At 36.1% G+C, this 18,548-nt stretch overlaps 1 protein-coding gene across 3 annotated transcripts in view; it reads right to left on the bottom strand.

The window, feature by feature from the left end:
* The window catches only part of usp2b (ubiquitin specific peptidase 2b), a 94,089-nt gene that overhangs the window by 10,379 nt on the left and 65,162 nt on the right, over positions 1-18,548 (bottom strand). The window contains exons 1-3 of one of the 3 annotated variants that reach the window (XM_087254590.1): positions 15,199-15,664; positions 4,143-4,193; positions 1,153-1,276 (exon numbers count right to left, since the gene is read on the bottom strand). In XM_087254590.1, the coding sequence (XP_087110716.1) occupies positions 1,153-1,276; positions 4,143-4,193; positions 15,199-15,357 (334 nt within the window). In that variant the 5' untranslated portion in view covers positions 15,358-15,664. Of the gene's footprint in view, positions 1-1,152; positions 2,056-2,444; positions 4,194-15,198; positions 15,665-18,548 lie in introns of those variants that run through there. The other 2 variants (XM_087254589.1, XM_087254591.1) reach the window with 2 other exon arrangements.

The following is an 18,548-nucleotide window of genomic DNA, read 5'->3' on the forward strand; positions in this document are numbered from 1 at the left end:
ACACACATACACTACGGGCAATTTAGCCAACCCAATTCACCTGTACCGCATGTCTTTGGACTGTGGGGGAAACCGGAGCAGCCGGAGGAAACCCACGCGAAGGTAGGGAGAACATGCAAACTCCACACAGAAACGCCAACTGAGCCAAACTTCGAACCAGCGACCTTCTTGCTGTGAGGCGACAGCACTACCTACTGCACCACTGCCTCACCTCCATATTTATATTTGTTTTATTAAAAACAAGCTTAGATTTGTCCAAATGTCAGGTTTCAGACCATATGGGGCACAGCATGTGTTTTAATATAACTCAGGTTTTTGAACACACTTGGTTATTATTGTTCATTTATTGGAAATTAAAACTGAATTTAGAAATAGTTTCAAAAACAAATCTTTGCGCTGAACAAAGTTAATTATTTATAGGCTAATTGATGTCTGTGCTAACAACACGTTTCCCTATCCACGAGAGCGAAAGTGAAAGTAGATTATGAGATTACTATTCTCTTATTCTCATGCTGCAGATGCTCTGTTTAACTGTTTCCTTGCTAGTGAAGCGCTCGGTTTTTCCACTTACACTTACTTTACGTCATGTAAATAGCAAATGCGCTTATGGCGCGACGCAACTGGTTCTTAAAGGGAATGGGAGATGAAACTCTGATTGGTTTATTCTTAAAACACACCTATAACTCATTAAGAGAATAAGCTCAACCCTTTTAGATCATGCGCCACGACGCAAAGCTGATTTTTCCGTCCTTAAATTAGCAAAAGTGGATTCTGACACGCCCTGAAAGCGTTTGCGCCCTGCACTTTGCGCATGTACCGTCAAAATAGAGCCCAATAGAGTCTATTGGTTTGACAAATATCACAATTCCTCCTGAAGACACATTTTTAAACATTTCCATTAAAATATTTCCTGAATAACATCGATCTCTAATATCATTTAAAAATACACATTGAAATCAAGTCAAAATATTCTTACACAAGTCAATAAAAGTCGTGAGTGACCGTATGTTCAACCTGATCATGTCTAGTTTCAAAATGGTAGATGCAGGCATGTGACTAACCAATACCTATACAATACCCTTAGGGAGTCTGATGTGCGTGCTGGAAATGAATGCTCTACTGTATAGACCGGTGTGTAAATGTGTCTCTTACCGTCCATCAGCGCAGCTTTGGCCCTGCAGTTGTTGTTGAGGTCGGTGCGGTGTGTGTTACGCAGACAGTAGTCCCTCAGGTCATGAGTGTTGCTCAGACACTGCAGGATGGAGTTCATGAAACACTGCAGAGGCACAAGAATGGAGAAGGCACTGAAATGAATGAATTGAGAATACCGCTCTTTCTGGCCACTTTATTAGGTATAACTGCTTGCTTGCACAGATATTCAATTAGCTGATCACATAGCAGCAAATCAATGCATTTAGGCATGTAGATCAAGACGATCTGGGAAAAACAGAGCATCAGAATGTAAGAAAAATGATGGTTTACCAAAAAATAACAACTCCCTTTCAAGTGGTTCCAAACCTTTATGAGTTTCTTCTTATAGATATTTCTATTTAAACTGATTACTACTTTAATGATATTCATTTCCTTTTTGGCTTAGTCCCTTTATTAATCTAGGGTTGCCACAGCGGCATGAACCGCCAGCTTATCCAGCACGTTTTACGCAGCGAATGCCTTCCCAGCTGCAACCTATCACTGGGGAAACATCCATACACACTCATTCACACGCATACACTAGCTTACCCAATTGACTTATAGTGTATGTCTTTGGACTTGTGGGGGAAACCCATGCAAATATGGGGAGAGCATGCATACTCCAGACAGAAATGTCAACTGACCCAGCAGTGGCTTGAACCAGCGACCTTCTTGCTGTGAGGCGATTGTGCTACCCACTGCGCCACCGTGTCCGTGATTATATGGCTATAATATTTTTTTGAAGAAAGACATTTTTATTCAGAATATCTTTGTGTTCAACAGATGAAAGAAATTTAGGTTTGTGCAAAGTCAATAGTGAGCAAATGACGACTGAATTTTCATTTTGTTTTGGGTGAACTATTGCTTTAAGCCGTCTTTCGGATGAGACGTTAAACCGAGGTCCTGACTCTCTGTGGTCATTAAAAATCCCATGGCACTTCTCGTGAAAGAGCAGGGGTGTAACCCCGGTATCCTGGCCAAAGTCCCTCTATCGGCCCATACGATCATGGCCTCCCAATCATCCCCTTCCACCAAATTGGCTGTATCACTGTCTCTCCACTCCACCAATAGCTGGTGTGTGGTAAACGCACTGGCGCCGTTGTCCTGTGGCTGCCGTCGCATCATCCAAGTGGATGCTGCACACTGGTGGTGGTGTGGAGAGACCCCCCTCATGATTGTGAAGCGCTTTGGGTGTATGGCCGACACAATAAATGTGCTATACAAATACACACATTACATTACATTACATTTACATTAAGTGGTTCATGGTGCCAAATAGGCTGGTCTGAGCATTTCAGAAATGGCTGATCTACTGGGATTTTCACACAACCAACTCTAGGGTTCAGAGATTATGATGCAAAAAAAGAAGAAAACTAAATCCAGTGAGTGGCAGTTCTGTGAGTGTAAATGCATGGTTGATCTATAAGAATTTAGACATTTTAATTGAACCATAAATGGTAATATTTTAAACTAAGGGTCCAATATTTACTAACATTAACCAAGTATGACTAATCTTGTAAAACATTTACTAATGCATTAATGAAATCCAAATGTGTGCTTGTGGTAACATTAGCTAATGCACTGTGAGTTAACAAACCAACTCTATTTCCCTTAAATCAGTGGTTCCCAACCTTTTTTTGCTTGAGACCTGCTTTTCCCCTGGAAATTATAATAAGGCCCCCCTCTACATTTAACTTATTATAGCTCATATAATTTTGCCGTAAGGATGACAAAAAATGTTGTTTTCAAACATACAGTATTTTAATTTTTATAACTAGATATGTTTATGCGCAAATAATGGCCTAATGTAAAATAAAAGCAAAAAATTAGTGGGCCATTTGTAACTGAAAAACGAAAGCCTTTGGCCTTTAAATTGGCGCTATTGACCTTATTCTAAAATGCGGAAGTGCGCCTGTTTTCGCGATTGTCTTAGAACTTCCGATTCAGTCGCTTATGGGAGAAATGACTAGGAATAATAAACGGCAGAAAATGGCCAAACTACTTGCTCTACAAACAAATGTTTGCATGACTATACAGACCAAGTAGAATAATATAATAAGAAAATATCAAATTGCAACATCAAGCAGCGTAACGAGCAGTTTTTAACGTCAAAAAATGAATGGAAGTGAATGAGACCGGAAGTCTCAAGCCAAAAAGATTCAAATGGCAGCGCCCGCTCGTCGGCGGAGAATAAGGTGAATATTAGTTGCCAATTTTTTAAGTTTCTTGTCAGTAGCTGTGACGTCCATGTGTCAATTCTTTTGCCTTGCGCTGAAGAAAACGCTCTGGGCTTGTCGCCGTATTTCGGATGAGTCGTCTGCAAATGTCTTATTAATTTGGACGACCTCATGTGTTTGTTAGCAAGAACTTTGATGCAGATAATAGACTGTGGCTGGATCATGAACTCTTTGCTTCGAGAAAATGGAATAAGACCATAGTCGAGGTAATCTTGGTATTTCCTGCATTTCGTGTTTTCAGTATTGCTAGCGCTGTGACTTGAAATGTTTGGAGCTTCCTCATCTGGGACCAGCATGCTTGGGTCATTAGTATTAGCTGCTGAAGGCGAATCAGTGAGACTTTTTTGTGGAGGACGAATTACAAATTTGTCCCTTTTTATTGGTCAAAATGAACTAAGGCAACATGATCGTTCTCTTAATTGTTCACTGCTAAAAAATGTTAACAATATCACGCGATCCCATACTGATCTCGCTTGAGAACCGCTGCCTTAAATGACATTAACTAACATGAACATGAAATAAACATATCACTAATAGTTTGATCATGTTACTAAATACATTAACTAACATTAACTAACTCACCATTATTTTAAAGTGTTACACTATGGACATAAAAATGACAACTCACAAAAGACACAGGCATAAAAATAAAGCATTTTTTTATGAACTTTATATGGAACTATAGATGCGTTGCTACTTGCTAAAAATACTTACAGTATTTCCGAGATTCCTGAGACCCACCAGACCCTGAGCATTCTTTGAGTTCTGTAGACAACAAAGGTGGAAGAAAAAGAGAGAAAAGATTAGAGGACTTTCTAAGATGAACACCGGAGCTAGTTATACCCAACATGTTTTAATAAATTCAAATATGACTAAAGCGCGTGACTCATTCGAGCCACATCATTTGTTTGCCACAGATAATAAATGACAGCGAAGTGAAAAAGCATGTTTAAGGAGGGAGAACCAGACAAGAATAAAGGTGTCTCTAATTAAAATGACAAAAGCTATTGCACATTTCTCTGCCCTATAATCTGTTTTTTTAGGACAATTTTTGTTATCTGACCCAAGTGTTCTCTCTGGTGAAGGTTTGACAAACAAACAATGCCCATTTTTCACATCACAACCATAACCCAGGCTCATTATTGATACGTACCCCTGTGTACATTTCTGGACAGCATGAAATTTGTCCCTGGAGGTATATTTTTTGAAATCCTAAAAGATGAAATTCTAGGCTAAAATCTGTGGTATTTTTGGTTTGACAAGCTCACAGACAGCTGCTTATTGTCCGTTGCGATCAGATTTTCTCTCTGATGAAGTTCTGAAAAAGCTGAAAGAGTTTTCTTCCGTGTTTGGTGGTCGTTCAGTCTGACATTATGACGGCTGAGATCTTACAGTGTGACATGGGAGCCATGTTCGTGCAGTCTGACATGCTACAAATGATTATAAAAAATTTAAAAAATAAATAAATAAATAATCGCACAGTGTGAGCCGGCCTTTACTGAACAAACTCAAGAAGCTCCACCATTGAATTATTATTATTCAAAATAAAATAATATAAATTGTTTTAGCAGTATTATTAGACATATTAGTTAAAATAATGCCCTAGAAAAGTGTTTTAAGCCATTTTATCTTGACAGACTGGCACAAATATTTAGACTCTCATCATACTTAGGCATCTTAGCATGTCATCTGTTTGATTTTGCTGACCAGCTCTCATAATCTGTGGTAAAACTGTCACATTGCACAGCATGGAGCAAATGAATTTGTAGTGACCGGCAGACTCAACTCCAGTGTAGGCCTATATATATATATATATATATATATATATATATATATATATATATATATATATATATATATATATATATATATATATATATATATATATACGCAACAGCCATAATTTTAAATGAGTTGAGTAACATTATATATCAGTAATATTGAGTACAATGATCTTATGTCATTCGTGAACGACTGGAATTAATGCATTTGGTAGCAAATCTTACTGAATGAATCATTGATTTAAATGAATCGGTTAAATAAATGACTCGTTTAGTTATATAATCACTTGCTGCCACCTGCTGGCATTTTCAGAATATCATTTTGTCAATCACCTTATTGTATGACAGTGGTTTGTGAAGAAAATATTGCTTAAAGAGGCTAAAAATATTGACCTTAAAATGTTTTTAAAAAATATTAAAAACTGCTTTTATTCTAGCCGAAATAAAACATTTAAGATTTTCGCCAAAAGAAAAAATATTATCGGAAATACTGTGAAAAATTCCTTGCTCTGTTAAAGATCATTTGAGATATATTTAAAAAAGAATAACTGTGACTTCAACTGTGTGATGATGTAGCACAGAAACATTTGAGCAATGCAAGACAGCTGGGAACGCTGATGATTTCACATGCTTGATAATCTGGCCATAAGTGCTCAGCTTGTTGACCATGACATAACACAGAGCGCTCCAGCACATGAACAATGTGTCAAGAGGTTTCTCGGTATGAATCTCACGCATTCTCAAGCAGACACACTCAGAATCAGAGATACGGAGGCTTGGAATAGCAGCGCTCTTTTTCATGTGCGTCATTGGCTGATTGCAGTGCTGACCATGTGATGTTGTAATGGTGTCGGTGATGCTGGGAAGAACTTAAAAAAGTTGCAATGCAAGCATCCACTCAGACAGGTGAATTTGACCCCTAAATTCTTGAAGAAATGTTAAACAATGTTTGACAGACAAGGCTTGAGCCTAAATCCAGAATAAAATGTAAGTCTGAGCTGTTTCAACTGAAGGAAACTTGCAGTGACTGATTGTAAAAAAATAAATCAGTGTTGTTTCTTGACTCAAATGGGCACAGATTTTTTTGTTTTAAAGCACATCTATAAAATAAATGACTGTAATGTCCTAACTGAGCTACAGTGCTCAGCATAATTGAGTACACCACATTTTGAAAATGAAGGTTTTTAACCATTTCTCACTGAATACAGGTCATATTATGGTGCATTTGAACAAAAAAGATTTATTAAATGGATATATTTATTAATACCAACATCTCACCAAACATCTTTAAAACCAGAATATACATATAAATTCATGCAAAATATTGAGGGAAAAATTACAAGCTACAAAATTTCAACAAAATTTAATCAGTGTTTTGTTTCTGTTGAATTTTCCTCTTTTTAAATTTTTTATTTAATATTTCTCCCTAACATATACATTTGGGTGTGCTCATTATGGACCGTTATCATGAATTATTTTGCTAGATTAGCTCCAGATTTGGCTTCAATACTTACTAATTTAAAATATGTACGCAAATATATTATTGTAAAGCTTCCGATAGAAAATATTGATTTCAATGAGAGATTTGTGAGGGGTTTACTCATATATGTTGAGCACTGTATGTCTAAAAATACTCTCTAAAGCCCTGTCTGTGAAACCATGCTGTATATCTTTCTTTTCGTGAATCAATTTTAACACTAAGCATGATGACATTGAGAAGATAGAACTAGTAACGAACCTCCAAAAACAATAGTGTGTTAACAAACAATGGCTATCAAAGTTTTGTGTCTTGTACTGGCTGTTTTATCATTGGAAAAGCCTATTACAATAAAGAAAACCCTACCAGGGGAATAATTGATTAGCATTTTGCCATGTTTGAAAGCTGTGCTCCCTATTTTTACGTGGGTTTTTCTCTCTGGGTGCTCCGGTTTCCCCTACAGTCCAAAGATATGCAGTATAGGTGAATTGGATAAACAAAATTGAGTGTGTGTGTGTGTGTGTGTGTGAATCTGAGGGTGTATGGGTGTTTTTCAGTACTGGGTTGTGGCTGGAAGGGCATCTGCTGCGTAAAACATATGCTGAAATAGTTGGCGGTTCATTCCACTGTGGCGACCCCTGATAAAAAAGGAACTAATCCGAAGGAAAATGAATGAATGAATGTTAGAAAGTTCTGTGTCTGTGATCTTATTGGTTACCATCACTTGACCCATTGTGGAGTTTGTCATGAAGTGCACAAACACAGCATTAGTTTTCACCCACTACAACAATATATTAGAGGAAATAGAAGATTTTTGCATTCTTATGCTAATTTTCATTATGAATAATCACAACACACTACATCATGTCCTATGAACCATTAGATGGCCTTGATATTAGCGTTGTTACAACGTACTATAAGTAAAATAATATAATATTATAATTAATATTAGTTACAGTTATTATTAAGTTGTAATAAAAAACTGAACTACTAAGTTTCCAACACACCAAAACATTTTTTTTGTTCTGCTCGTTCAAACTACTAATTTGAAACGAGCTGAAACAACACAATTTTTTTGAGGACAACTTAATTGTTTTATGTTCAATCCACTTAGATTTGTTAAGTTAACTTAATCGATTTGTGTTGAGACATGAATGAATGAATTGTATTGCATTTTTTACAGTGAAGTTAAAAATAAAAAAGCTAAACATAAATATGAATAAACTTATAAAAAATGGGAGCAAGCAGATGACAAATTTGATCAAATGTAAACTGAAAATATAAAAATAAAAGTTAATAATTTAAAATGAATAAATGCTATAATGTTACATAAAAACATGCCAAAAACAAATGATGTTAGTACTGGCATTCTCTTTATGGGTGAGTGACTGGATAGTGTGTGATATTATGCACCACGTTAAGCGTATCACAAATTGCACACTAATGACATTATTGATGGATGTTTCACAACACCAAAAAATCAATAACAATTCATCCATGAAAAACACACTGCACACATACAGAACAGCGGCATATGATTGACAAACACATTAAAATTCTATATTTTTATACTCGTTTTTGAGCCATGGACCACTACTAAAAAAAGCGCAGTGCTGCTTTAATAGTTTTCAGTATATATACAGTACTGTGCAAAAGTCGTAAGCCACCACCAGCTTTGGGAGCCTAAGACTTTTGCACAAATCTATCTATCTAAAAGGTATGGAGCAAGTGCTTATCAAGGTATGGAGCAAGTGCTCATTACTTTTAGGTGAACTATACCTTTAATTTACAAACAGAAAATATGGGAAATATGCGCACAATATTCAAAACAAAATGACTATTTGAATCAAAAGTCTAGCATCAAAAGTCTGTGTTTAACGTGACCTCTTTAGCACCAAGCAACAGCCTTTTCTGAAATGATGTGCTAATTTATATCAATCATCTTTTAGCATTTCTAAGAGTTCTTCCTTATGTTTAGCATGTTCTCTCTTTATTTTTCTCTCCAAGTGAATCTCATACTGCCTATAGTATGATGTATACATACTGTATATAATATTTAGGTCTGGACTCTGTGTAGGATAATATTCAGGTCTGGACTCTGTGTAGGCCATTACATGACTGCCTTTGAAAAGATGTGCCGCCACATTAAATTGTTTTCTGTTCAATCCACTTAATTTTGTAAAAACGATTAAGTTAACTTAATCCATCTGTGTTGGGACAACATAAAGGAATTGTGCATTTTTTACAGTGTATGAAGATTTTAAAAACATTCAGGTATAATAAATTGTACACTTTGTTAATCTTATAACGATTAACTTAATTGAAATATTTATACAACGAAGACTTTGCAGTCTTATTTTACATTTGATTATTCAATTACTGTGTGACTGAACACTGTTAGACTCTCAGATATTTGATATCAAGCATCTTTCAGCTTTTTCATTTCTTCCTTACACTCCAAAAATATTTTGTTTACTTGTTCAAACTAATTTAAAATAAGCTGAAACAACATAGTTCTTGAGATTTCATTAGGACAACTTAATCTTTTGATATTCATTCCACACAAATTTGTTTTAAGCATTAAGTTAACTTAATCAATTTGTGTTGGGACAACATAAATGAATTGTGTGGAACCCAGCATTTTTTACAGTGTGGCTTTAGCATGTTCTACATTTCCTTTTCTCTCCAGGTGAATCTTGTACTGCCTATATTGCCTCCACATACTGTATATAATATTCAGATCTGGACTCTGTGGAGGCCATTACTGTCTTTAAAAAGATGTGCAGCAAAATTTAAATGTTTTCTGTTCATTTTACTTACATTTGTAAAAACTATAACATTAACTTAATTTGTGTTGGGAAAACATAAAGGAATTGTGAGGAACTCAGCATTTTTTACAGTGTATGTATTAAAAAATAACATTTAGGTATAATAAATTACACAGTTTGTAACAACAAAGAATATGCAGTATTACTGTGTGCCTGAATACCGTTAGACTCATCTGAAAAACACTAAAATACTGTTTATTTCATTTGCATCTCTTTCTTTATTGTGTTTTTCTCTGCTTGTAGATTGTTTATTATAATTTATGCAGATGCACTCAACGAAAGAATCATCCCAATCAATCTAAAAGGATCAATTCGTTCCAAAAAGAGATATTCAAGTCACATATAATCACAGAATAACAAAATATCACAATGTTAATGATATTTAATATCCAGCATCTTTCAGCTTCTTCCTTAGATTTAGCATGCTCTACCTTTCCTTTTTTCTTCAAGTGAATCTCATACTGCCTATAATATAGCTTATACATTCTGTATATAAATTCAGGTCTGGACTCTGTGGAGGCCATTTCATGTCTCCGATATGATTTCCTTACAATTGCAGTGTGTTTGGGATCATTATCATGCCGCAAAAAAACCTATTACAAATTAGGTGCTTTCTTGTAAGAATAACATGAAAAATTAACACCTGTCTGGAATTTTCAGCATTCACAATTCTATCAATTCAGGCAATATTGACGACAGCTCTGGCAGACATGCACATTAAACAAAGACGGAAACTCCAGTACTTTTTATTCATTCGTTTATGTATCTTTAACTCTTTTTTTCATATGTCTATAACAATTAGACCCTAAAAAATCCAACTAGAACCAGCATTTTCTGGTTGCATTTTAATAAAGAGACTGAGAAATAATATAAATAATATCATTACACTTTCACTAAAACAACAAATGTAACTGGGGGCCTTTTGCAAAATAAATAAATAGTTTGATGTTCTCAGAAATCATTCAGCATAATAATATTCGCTTCTAAAAAAACATCAGTCGCAGTATGTTTTTGTGAGGAACGGATCAGAATGCACTTTAATTAAAAAGTAATGAATTGCCCAAATCAAACACCCCCTGTTAGCACCTCCGAGGACAGATGTGCCAGGTTCCAACATGTTCAGTTCAGTGCGTCATCCCGCGGGGTTATTCCTATATTCACCCAAACATCTGATGAGATTTTTCTTCCCTAAAGAAGATGAGAGAGGGCAAAACAGATGGTCCAAGGTCTCTGGCTTTCACACTCAGTTCGTGAAGCAAACTGAACAGCCAGCACACAGCAGCAGCCATGGGTACGGCAAGCATTGGGAGTTGTGCCTCGAAAGCGATTGGCTAACACGAGGACAGCACTGAATGTCTCTTCAAAGATCTTCGGAGCTCTGCGAGCTAATTGGCTGGCGCGAGTTGAAAGCAAGCGAGTAAGAACACAATGTCCTGACCTTAGTTTCTGGAAGCCACGGCTGTCACCGGTGTAAGAACTCGATGCGCTCTGCTGCCAAAAGGCTGGTCACATGGGCACAAACATCTGATTCGAGCAGATTCCTGAGGCTCAGCTCTTTTATATCTTATTCTACATCCTTTATTGGTATGCTTGATTATTGATATCTCTGTAAACAGATTACAGTAGGGCTGCACAATACATCTTTTCAGCATCGATAATCACAATGTGATCATTCGCAATAAAATCACAAGATATTCAATGTTGAATCCGGATTATAATTTATTATCTGCATGTGTTTGCATGAGGTCTTTGACTGTATATGCTAAAAAAAATGACTGCTTGTTTAAACTACTTATTTAAAATGAGTTGAAACAACACAATTCTTAAGGTTTTTTTTTGGGGGGGGGGGGAGGTGGGCTAATTGTTTTCTGTACAATCTACTTAAATTTGTTAAAACGATAACATTTTATTGAATTATTAAAACAAGGAAGACTATGCAGTATTATTTTGGATTAGGTTATTCAATTACTGTGTGCCTGGATACTGTTAAACTCTTAGGAAAACACTAAAACACTGTTTATTTCCTCTGTATCTTTTTCTTTATATTTATCTATGCTTGTAGATTGTTTATTATAATGTATGCTGATGCACTCACCTTAAGAATCACCCTAATCAATCTAAAACAATCAAATCTTTCCAAAAAAGAAAAGAAAAGATATTTATCCCATTCATGAGATATTCATATCACAATAAATAAGTCAGAATTATTAGCCTCCCTTAGATTTTATTCAATTTTTAAAAATATTTCCCAAATTATGTTTAACAGGGCAAGGAAATTTTCACAGTATGTCGGATAATATTTTTTCTTCTGGAGAAAGACTTATTTATTTTATTTCAGCTAGAATAAAAGCAGTTTGAATTTTTTAAACACCCTTTTAAAGTCAAAGTATTAGCCCCTTTAAGCTATATTTTTTTCAGTAGTCTATAGAACAAACCATCATTGTACTTTACCTTGCCTAATTACCCTAACCTGCCAGTTAACCTAATTAACCTAGGTAAGCCTTTAAATGCCACTTTAGGCTGTATAGAAGAGTCTTAAAAAATAAAGAGTCAAATATTATATATATATATACAATAGAAGTCAGAATTATTAGCCCCCCTGACTTATTAGCGCCCCTGTTTATTTTTTTCCCCCAATTTCTGTTTAATGGAGGGAAGATTGTTTCAGCACATTTCTAAGCATAATAGTTTTAGAAACCTATTCTAATAACTGATTTATATCATCTTTGTCATGATGACAGTAAATAATATTTTACTTGATATTTTTCAAGACACTTCTGTACAGCTTAAAGTGACATTTAAAGGCTTAACGAGGTTAATAAGGTGAACTAGGCAGGTTAGGGTAATTAGGCAAGTTATTGTATAACTGTGGTTTGCTCTGTAGACTATCGAAAAAAAATAGCTTAAATGAGCTAATAATTTTGTCCCAAAAAAGTTTTTTAAAAAATTAAAAACTGCTTTCATTTTAGCCGAAATAAAACAAATAAGACTTTCTCCAGAAGAAAAAATATTATCAGACATACTGTGAAAATTCCCTTGCTCTGTTAAACATCATTTGGGAAATATTCAAAAAAGAAAAAAAAAAATCAAAAGGGGCTGACTTCAACTAATTCTGACTTCAACTATATATATTTATATATATATATATATATATATATATATATATATGGATGGATGGATGGATGGATGGATGGATGGATGGATGGATGGATGGATGGATGGATGGATGGATGGATGGATGGATGGATGGATGGATGGATGGATGGATGGATGGATGGATGGATAGATAGATAGATAGATAGATAGATAGATAGATAGATAGATAGATAGATAGATAGATAGATAGATAGATAGATAGATAGATAGATAGATAGATAGATAGATAGATAGATAGATAGATAGATAATAATTTTCTTCAACTGCAATGTTAAATTTTACCAATATCCTCTATTAGTTTATAGCTGCTCAAATCTGCTCTTCATCTCAGCACTTACTGTTCTAAAAGAAAAGACACATTCAAGACACCTGAAATGAACGGACTCATCAGAAATGGGATATCTGGTCTGGCATAACTCTGGATCGGCCATCAGTGTTGATGATAAGCCATGACAGCTCGTCATTACTCTGTTATCTGGGCAATGATTGTCAATCTGGATGGACAGGAGTGTTTGCGTAAGGTCACAAGCTTGTGAGAAACAGAACCTTTGGCGATTCTAGGAATGTCCTCGATAGATATGCCGTTAAGGTACATTGCTTCAGAAATGTACCGCTTACTCAGGAGTCCATTTGTTCATGATAATTACACAACACCTTGCTCTGGTTATCTTATTGTTGCATAACCAACACTGATTACATTGGGAAATGTGGTTATCGCCATTTAGATAACTGACACTCGCCCCTTGAATGGTGTTGATGTACACTAAAGCAAATATGGCAGGTTTCCCATTATTAATTGGACTAAAGGTGTTGTGTAAATAGTCGGATTATTAAATAATGGACTATTTGTGTTGTGCAAGTATGTATTGTCCTGCATGAGGAGCTTTATATGGTTTGAAAATTCCTCTGTGCCCCACTTAAAGGGATAGTTCACTCAAAAATGAAAATGTATACATTATTTACTCACTTTTAATTCCTTGCAAACCTTTACAAGTTTCCTTTTGCTCTTGAGCACAAATTAAGATACTTTAAAGAAAAATTGAAATCCTTGAACTGTAACCAAAAACAAAGAGGCTACTATGGATGTCAACAGGATTTTAGCTTTCTTTAAAATACCTTCTTTTGTGTTTAATAGAAAACCGTAAACGTCTGAAAAAAGTAAAGAGTGAGTTAATGATGATAGAATATTATTTTTTGGTGAACTGTCCCTTTAATCAATTTAAAAATTCTTTTAGAGAAACACAAATGCCTTTGTACTAAATATGGCCCAAAGGTGTAATTTAGTACATTGCAAAAAACAAGCCTCTAGTTATGCAGCCTGATGACTCATAATCATCCGTTTTCATTTACACTCCATTTAAATAGTTTAAATGGTTCACTGGCTTCTCCGTGAGCAATGCGCTTCCTACTGAGCGCGACGCAACAGCTGCGCAGGTAGATGGCGTCAGACCGTCAATGCAAAGCCAGCGGCTTTAAACTCTACTTGAAAATTGCCCGTGTTATGTAACAACCCACGCTACGAACATTTACATTACCTGTACATTTTAGACATAGATATGGAATATTAACGTAAATATTTCATTATGAAACAGTTGTATGAGTCTGAAAACACGCTGAAGTAAAAATGTGAGGTTTTTGGAGGCGGGAAAACTGGTCAACTGGCAAGGTCAGAGACAGCAGCATCTGTACATGAATGAGTGTGCGTGGAGGTCTGGGACACTTTCGAGGGTACAAACAGGGTGAGTCATTCTTTAAATGTGACACTGATTTCTTAAAAAGGCCAACTTTAAGGGTCCATATGCAAATGATGTATTTCATATAATCTAGTTTTAACCAAATTATATTGTTTGAATAAGCATGCACACGTTTACTTTCAGAAAAAAAACTCTTAATGTGTTGCCTTCATGAGTAAAAGTGATATGCAACTGTTGCTAGTTCTGTTCACAGCTTTTCACCTCAAACAATTCATAATATTATTTTAAGACGTTGAACATTGTATTAGTTTTTAATCTGTAAACCGCTGTTTATTAAGAATATATTAGCCTGATATTACGCATTAAAGGCTATGGCATAATCAGTTGTAACCATTTGCAATTATTCGTCTTAATATTTTGTAGGCTTCTTAAAAAGTCATGCTTATTTCCTCAGTAAATTTCAAAATAGTTGTGTTAATTTCCATTACCTACCTTTCCAAACATATAAAAACAAATCAATATTGTGAGGCATTGAACTTGTGTGCCCTCTTCAAGGTGATCCACCAATGTTTGATTTATAACTAAATCAACACTTGATTCACAGTTATTTTACACGTCTAATATGCTAGCAATTGATGGTCTACCGATGATGGTCTGCTAAGAAAAAGGTTGTCAGGTTAAACAATAGTCTGCGTGACTACAAAGCTGTGAGGCGTGCAAGAATATGACAGACAGACAGTACTGAGGGTTCATTTTCATAGCTCAGCTGATAATGAGTTTCTATTTAAACCAAGTGGATAGCCTAATAATTGAAGAGCTGCGAACTGGGCTTACCTTAGCCTGGTTAATGAGAAGCCCCACAAATGTGGACACCAGCATAGAGCGAGACATTGTCGGACTTTTTCTGCGCATATCCTGCTTGATGAAGGGGAAAGCCGAAGCCGGCGGTTCCTCCGGGACAGTGACCGTGTAAGATTGTCGTATACTCGGCATTATGACTGGAGAAAACTAGCGGAACAAATAACGCTATGTCAACGACTCAATACCAGCAAAGCCAAGGTATTCCTCAGTATCCCGTTTGTCATGCAGTCTGTCTTTATTGTATTCCTCAGGTGATGTTCATCTCATGCACTGTGCTCAGTCTTGTGTCCTTGAGCTTACGAGAGGTTCACTAATAATGCTGGTAGCAAATAATGCAACTGTACGATCCGGTATCTCTTGTCGTGTTGTAATGCTCCGTACAGCGGTGTGTTCTGTATTGACCGGCTGCACCAGCAGCGTCAGAAACCAGCAGAGGAATAATGGCAAAGTCCGTGTGCCGTTTGCTTTTGCTCGGGCGCGCACACGCCCCCTCGGCACGAGAGAGACGTCACCAAACGCCTCATGCTGTCCTGACGTCACACACAGTAGAGGACAAGACCTTCCCATTCATCTGCACGCCTTTTTAACGACGATGTGTTATTCTGACATTTATATACTGAGTGAACCTTTTACTCATAAACATACTCATGTTTGTAAACGCGCGTCGATTCTGTATTGATTTACACTGACTGATGCTGACATTAAAATTGAGACAATTTAACAGGCATTTAAAGCGTTTCATCAGCACCAGCATTTCTAGCACTTTTACATTTCTTTAACTGCAGTACCAGAGTACATTCTGTTCATTCTACTATATTTAAATGTGTTCGGTTATTCATTTTTTCCAAGAATAAAATCACAAAAATGTTATTCACTGTAACAATTTTTATACTAAAATATTATTTCCGGCATATTAATAATAACTCTGACTTCTGTTAACCCAACTCCCCTGTATCCTTATAAATTCATTTAATTTTATGTATTTTTTGTATATGATATATAAATTAAGTGTCATCACAGTGGCGCAGCGGGTAGCACAATGGCTTCACAGCAAAAAGGTGGCTGGTTCGAGCCCCGGCTAGGTCAGTTTGCGTTTCTGTGTGGAGTTTGCATGTTCTCCACGTGTTTGTGTGGGTTTCCTCTGGGTGCTCCGGTTTCCCCCACAGTCCAAAGACATGTGGTATAGGTGAATTGAATTAACTAAATTGGGTGTAGTGTAAATGAGTGTGTGCAAAAGTGTGTGGGTGTTTCCCAGTGTTGGGTTGCGGCTGGAAGGGGATCCCCTGCATAAAACACGTGCAGGATAAGTTGGCGGTTCATTCCACTGTTGCGACCCCTGAATAATAAAGGGACTAAGCCAAAAAGAAAATTAATGATAAATCTGGGGTCACCACAGAGGAATGAACCACCAACTTATCTAGCATATGTTTTACGCAGCGAATGACTTTTCAGCTGCAACCCATCTCTGGGAAACATCCATACACAATCATTCACACTCATACACTACGGACAATTCAGCCTACCCAATTCACCTGTACCGCATGTCTTTGGACTGTTAGGCAAACCGGTGCACCCGGAGGAAACCCACACAAACGCAGGGAGAATGTGCAAACTCCACACAGAGACGCCAACTGACCCAGCCGAGGCTTGAACCAGCGTCCTTCTTGCTGTGAGGCGACAGCACTACCTACTGCACCACTGCATCGCCGCATTTTAATATATTAACATTTATTTATTTCCATTTTTAATGCTTTCTTGTTTACTTTTCTTGTTTTTTTACATTCTCAATTGTCATTTTAACTTAGCCTACCCTTTTAGTTTAATTACATACATAGTTAATTACTTAATATAATATAAACTATACTGTTTGCTTATAATTAGATGTGTACTGTTTGTTTTAAATGTTGTGAAATATATCATTAAAAAGTTAGATTATATTCGTTTGTTTGGCATTTTTACACTTTAAAGTTTACACATGCATTTGTTAATTTAAAAAAGGAAAAATGAAAGAACAATATTTGATATTAAGCAATATTAGAAAAAAAGCATTACTGCTTATCTTGCATTAGCAGTAGTGATAAACTGCCAGAAAAAAGAAATTAATCCACGTAACAAAAACGTCATCTAACGGTTGCTGAACGTCACACGACAACGTTGTTACAGCCCTCCCTAATATTTTTATATATAACAAAAAAAAACTTGAACATTTCTATGCATTTATGAATGTATCATATCATCTTTGCGTCAAAAAAAAAAAGATTTATCGCTTGTGTGGAGAAGTTGGAGAAAGGTCTGACTCTGTTGTTTGTGTGAGGTGTTTCTAATGCAGAATATATAAGGCTGAGAGTAATTTGACGTTATTCTCTCCTCTAGCTGCTGTCATCAGTCACACACTCTTTGTTTTCTTTTCTGAAACTTTTGATAATACCATCATGGAGATGTTCTTTTATTATTTCAGCAAATAAAACAAAAAACATTTGTTGTACTCTCCTATCTGCTTGTTAAGTGTGACGTCGCGCGAAGTGGCTTCCGGGTCCAAGCGCTCTATTCAAATGTATGGGGAGACTCATGAAGTGGTAATTATAAACGTTTACAAAGCGATGTAATACCTTCGAAAATCCCGATCGCAATAGATATGTCCATGCCTATTAATCGATGGCCAGAAAGTGATTCATTTTTTATAAATTGTTAAAATTTTGGTATTTGTGATGCAGCAAGCCCAGAGATTGTTGTGTACACTAGAAGTTTATATAAAATTAACTTTAATGTGTGATATGAATTAAAAGTGATCATAAACAAATCATTTCTCAACTCAAATGAGTGGCGGCTTGGACCCGGAAATAGTATTACATACGTCACCAACACGTAATCACTTAACAAGCGGATTCACTGACTGCATTCTATTTTTACCTAACCATGTCACCTTCCGGAGGGCATCCGCTGTGTAAAAACCTGCTGGATAAGTTGGTGGTTCATTCCGCTGTGGCGACTCCGGATTAATAAAGGGACTAGGCCAAAAAAAAAATGAATGAATGAATGAATGAATGAATGGAGGCCTTCCGTGTCACGGTACGAGATTGTAAACAGGAACAAAAACGGGTGTAGAATCCAAGTGCAGATTTTAATGATTATTGTGCAGTGAAAGTGACAAAAAAATACAAAAATCAAAGTAACAAATAAAACAAACAAACGAGGAACTCAAACAGATTAACTCGAACTAGACTTTAACAACTGAGACAAGATACCAGAGCAAGATCAGGAACACATGCCAATGAATACGACAACAGAGGATGAATGACTGAATATATAGTCCAGGTAATCAA

The sequence above is a fragment of the Danio rerio genome, chromosome 5 (genome assembly GCF_052040795.2).
Source record: "Danio rerio strain M-AB ecotype USA chromosome 5, GRCz13ab, whole genome shotgun sequence".
Lineage (NCBI taxonomy): Eukaryota > Metazoa > Chordata > Actinopteri > Cypriniformes > Danionidae > Danio > Danio rerio.